General features: G+C 37.8%; 1 protein-coding gene across 1 annotated transcript; it reads left to right on the top strand.

Annotated features, from left to right (window-relative positions):
* The first annotated feature begins 2038 nt into the window (after positions 1 to 2038).
* Positions 2039 to 4052, top strand: LOC139860276 (uncharacterized). The gene is made up of 2 exons (XM_071849044.1): positions 2039 to 2569; positions 3963 to 4052. Exons 1-2 carry the CDS (start codon positions 2039 to 2041, stop codon positions 4050 to 4052), a joined length of 621 nt encoding a protein of 206 aa, XP_071705145.1.
* Positions 4053 to 4498: the final 446 nt, after the last annotated feature.

The raw sequence follows: 4498 nt of genomic DNA, 5'->3' as shown, positions 1-4498 counted from the left end.
TTAGCTCCATCTGAGATCCATGAGATGATGTCACAGATTCATGAATTGTTAGATCGTGGGTTTATTCAACCGAGTTCTTCACTGTGGGGTGCTCCACTATTATTTGTTAAAAAGAAAGATGGTGCAATGCGTATGTGTATCGATTATCGCGAGTTGAACAAAAGATAAGTACTCGTTGCCTAAAATTGATGATTTGTTCGATCAGTTACAGGGTGCTTCATATTTTTGAAAGATAGATTTACGATCCGGGTATCATCATATTTGTGTTGCAGAATCGAATATACCAAAGACAGTGTTCAGAACAAGATATGATCATTATGAGTTTCTAGTCATGCTGTTTGGGTTAACAAATGCGCCGATAGTTTTCTTGGATTTAAGGAACAGAGTGTCGTCCGTTTCTTGACAAGTTTATGATAGTGTTCATTGATGATATCCTAGTGTATTCTAATACAGAAGCCGATCATGTGATTCACTTGAGACAAGTTTTGGAACTTTTAAAGTGTGAAGAGGTGTATGCAAAATTTTCCAAGTGTGAGTTTTGGTTACGAGAAGTTCAGTTTTTGGGTCACATGATATGTGTCGAGTATGTCAAAGTTGATCCATCAAAGATAGAAGCGGGGTTGAATTGGAATTCTCTCAGGACTCCGGCTGAGGTTAAGAGTTTTCTGGAATTAGCTGGTTATTATCGCAAGTTCATAAAATATTTCTCGAAAATAACGGGTCTGTTGACCAAGTTGACTCGAAAAGACGTAGCCTTTCCATGGAGTAATGAAGAAGAAAAATATTTTCAGACTTTGAAACAGTTGTTGTGTCAGGCTCCAGTGTTAGCATTACCAGAAGGTTCAGATGACTTCGTGGTTTACTGTGATGCGTCAGTAGTCGGGTTGGGTTGTGTATTGATGCAGAGAGACAAGGTAATTGCCTACGCCTCGCGACAGTTTAAAATTCATGAGAGAAACTACCCAGTGCATGATCTTGAATTGGCTGCGGTAGTGTTTACTTTGAAATTATGGAGACACTATTTGTATGGAACCTATTGTGTTATTTGTATAGATCATAAGAGTTTACAATATATTTTCTATCAAAAAGAACTGAATATGCGTCAGAGATGGTGACAAGAGTTGATTAAAGACTACAATTGTGAAATCATGTACCATCCGGGTAAAGCGAATGTCATAACCGATGCGTTAATTCGTAAAAAGTCCGATAAGAATGTGAAATTTCTGCATTTGAGTATAACTTTGAATTGAGTTGAACAACTGGAAATTTTTCAAGCCTATGCTCTGGAATATGAACGTATTAAATCTGAACAGATGACTAAACAAAAATTTGAATTAACCGAGGACTCACGTGAACTAAAGACTTTAAATAAGCGTATTTGGGAGTCTATGCTTAGAGACTTGAGGGATTTGATAATGACTGAAGCTCACAAATCCAGATTGACAGTACATCCAGGCAGTATTAAAATGTACCATGATTTGAAATCCATGTAGTGGTGGCCGACTATGAAAACAAACATCGCTCGTTTTGTTGAAAAATCCATGTTTGTGCGCAAGTGAAAGACGAACACCAGAAACTGTATGGTTTGTTACGTTAGTAGATTCCAGAGTGGAAATGGGAACACATAACGATGAATTTTGGGACAAAATTAACTAGGACTCGGAGAAAACACGATATGATTTGGGTAATAGTTTAGCATTTAACCAAGAGTGCTCATTTGTTTGCTACTCATGAGACAGCGTCTTTAAGTGAATTACTCGAGCTGTATGTGAAGGAGATAGTCAGTCATCATGGTGTACAGTCATCGATTGTTTCCGACGAAGATTCTAGATTTGTGTCGAACTTCTGCAATAGTCTACAAAAAAATTTGGGTACACATGTTAATTTGAGTACAGCTTATCATCCTCAGACAGATGATCAAAGATAGACCTTGGAGGATATGTTAACAGCTTGTGTATTAGAATACGGTGGTTCGTGGGATTCACATCTACTGTTGGTTGAATTCGGGTATAATAATTCGTATCATTCAAATATAGGGATGCCGCCTTATGAAATGTTGTACAGTCGTTGTTGTAGAACTCCGACTTATTGGTTAGAAGCTAGAGAGAAACAGTATGCAGGTCCTGAAATTGTTCAAACTACAGTCGAAAAAGTTGCTATTGCACGAGAAAAGTCTAAAGCCGCTAGAGACAGACATAAAATGTATGTAGATCCACGGAGACGTTCGGTAACCTTTAATGTGGGTGATCATGTGTATTTGAAAGTTTCATCGTGGAAAGGGGTTATCAGACTTGGCAAACGTGGTAAGCTTGCACCAAGGTATATTGGGCCATTTTCGATCAGTGAGATTCTAAATGATCAAACAGTGGTATTGGATCTTCTGCCAGAGTTAGCTGATATTCATAACACTTACAATGTGTGCTATATGCATAAGTGTAAGTTCGATGATGAGACACAGATCGTAGCGTTAGTAGACATAAAGGCTGATTTGAATAATAAATTGGTTGAGGAGCCGATTTGTGTAGTTGATCGAAAAGTCACAAAGTTAAGAAAGAAACAGAGTCTGATGGTGTTGATAGAGTGAAACATAGTTTGAGGTCTAATCTTACATTGGAAACATAAGAGTTAATGAAGACTCGATACCCTCATTTGTTTGACCAATACCAGATTCCGAGGACGGAATCTCTCTTTAAGGGGGTGGATTTGTATTAGACAGAAACCTGGGCTAGAAGTAAGAAGACTATTTTTCCTTTAGGTTTATGTTTGCAATATTATATACTTTTAGTTTAATAATATGTTTATTATTAATTGCGTATGTGATTAAGACCAGTTTGTGACAAGGATCACGGAACAAGTTCGTTTGTTTAATTTGGATTCCGTTATGGCTGTCTAACGAGAAAGATATCAAATAGCAGATAAATACTCTTGTGTTGTGGGATATGGGTTTTAATAACCCTTAAGAGTGCAATACGCTTTTGAGTTCATTCTAGAACTCTCCCAAGCTAGAATTGTACCTTGTTTCTATCACCTTCAAAACTCAAATATTGATCCAAGCTTGAAATCAAATTTTGAAGCTTTAGGAGCTGATTTATATCATCCTTGTAAGCTTATATCCAGGTTAGCATGGTGATGTCTGAATTCTTGGAAAATTGAGTTTGTGTTAATATGGGTTTTGTGACTTAAATTAGCTTGAATCTTGTTGTTTTTGTGATGTTTGTGTTGTTTGCTACTTGTTTAAAGATTATATGTTTTATGTACTTTGTGAGCTAGCAAATTTCCAGAAACATCACAAATAGTGATTTTTAGGTAAAAACACGTCCAAACAACTGTTGTTGTTGTTCTTCATCACTCGCACGAGTGAGCCCTCACTCGTACGATTGGGTGTTCAACCATATGGCGAACCGTGTGAGTGAGTTGATACTTTGACTGTTGAATGAAATAAATGAACCGTATGGTCGAGCTATGACTCGTACGAGTCATTGGTTATTCGTGTGGTAAATTGTACGGATCTGATGTTGTTGAGTTGAATGTTTGGTCAAGGATCAAAAGTACAAGTGAAGTGTCAACCGCACAGTTGATGGTTCTCAAACGTGCGTATGAGTGTCACTCATATTTTTGCTAGATTAGTTGTTTAAGTGCTTAAGTGTTTGTAGATTGATATTGTTTTCTTGTTGTTGGAATGATATTAATACGTGATTACTAACAGGATTATTTCTATTCTCGGGTGAAAAGAACTAAGAGAAAGCTCAGTAGTCAGAATCTGAGCGGTGGCTGGTGATCGGTGAGTGAGTCTATCTTCGGATAGAGTTTAAGTAGCAAGCCATGCTGCTGTCGTTTACTCTTATTACCATGCATTTGTTAATGTTATGTATAGTTAGATGTTTTCCATGATAATTGTTGTTGCCATGCTAATCAGATGTTTGCATGCTATGTTGTTGTACTATTTATATGCAATGTGTTAGACGCCAATCGAGGCTGGGTTATGTTGGGAGCTCGCTGAGGCTAGGTCAGGTGGAGTTCGTATGAGGTCAACCGAGGCGTGGTCAGGTTGAGTCCAAGTCCTACAGCCTGTTCAGTATAACATAGAAGGACGTATGCTTTACATTTGTGCGGTTATGCAGAGACTCGTTAGGAAGGACTATCGGGAGATCCTAGCCCGATTAGATAGGGTCGTGTGCCCATACAAGTCGTCGATCCTCATGTTGTGTTTGATTGTATGCTAGTTTAAGACGTTAGCATAGTTGATATGGCTGTTGTATGTTTGGTACTTATGCTTAGTCTGTAAATAGATTCCATTCACTTAGCTATATGCTAATCCCCCACATTCCTCCCTTGCAGGTTTGGGTATTACTTTTAGGGATCGATTGGTGACGTTTAAGACATGTTTCACGATGTGAACTCTGATGTGGATGCTTGTAGTAAATGTTTTGTAATAAGTAACACTAGTGTATCTGTAAACATAATTACGTGGCTTTGTGTAATAATGTAATATTGTTGT

This window comes from Rutidosis leptorrhynchoides, chromosome 7, assembly GCF_046630445.1.
Source record: "Rutidosis leptorrhynchoides isolate AG116_Rl617_1_P2 chromosome 7, CSIRO_AGI_Rlap_v1, whole genome shotgun sequence".
In the NCBI taxonomy this organism is placed as follows: Eukaryota; Viridiplantae; Streptophyta; class Magnoliopsida; order Asterales; family Asteraceae; genus Rutidosis; species Rutidosis leptorrhynchoides.
The sequence above is the reverse complement of the archived record's forward strand: the minus strand, read 5'-3'. Positions and strand labels throughout refer to the sequence as shown.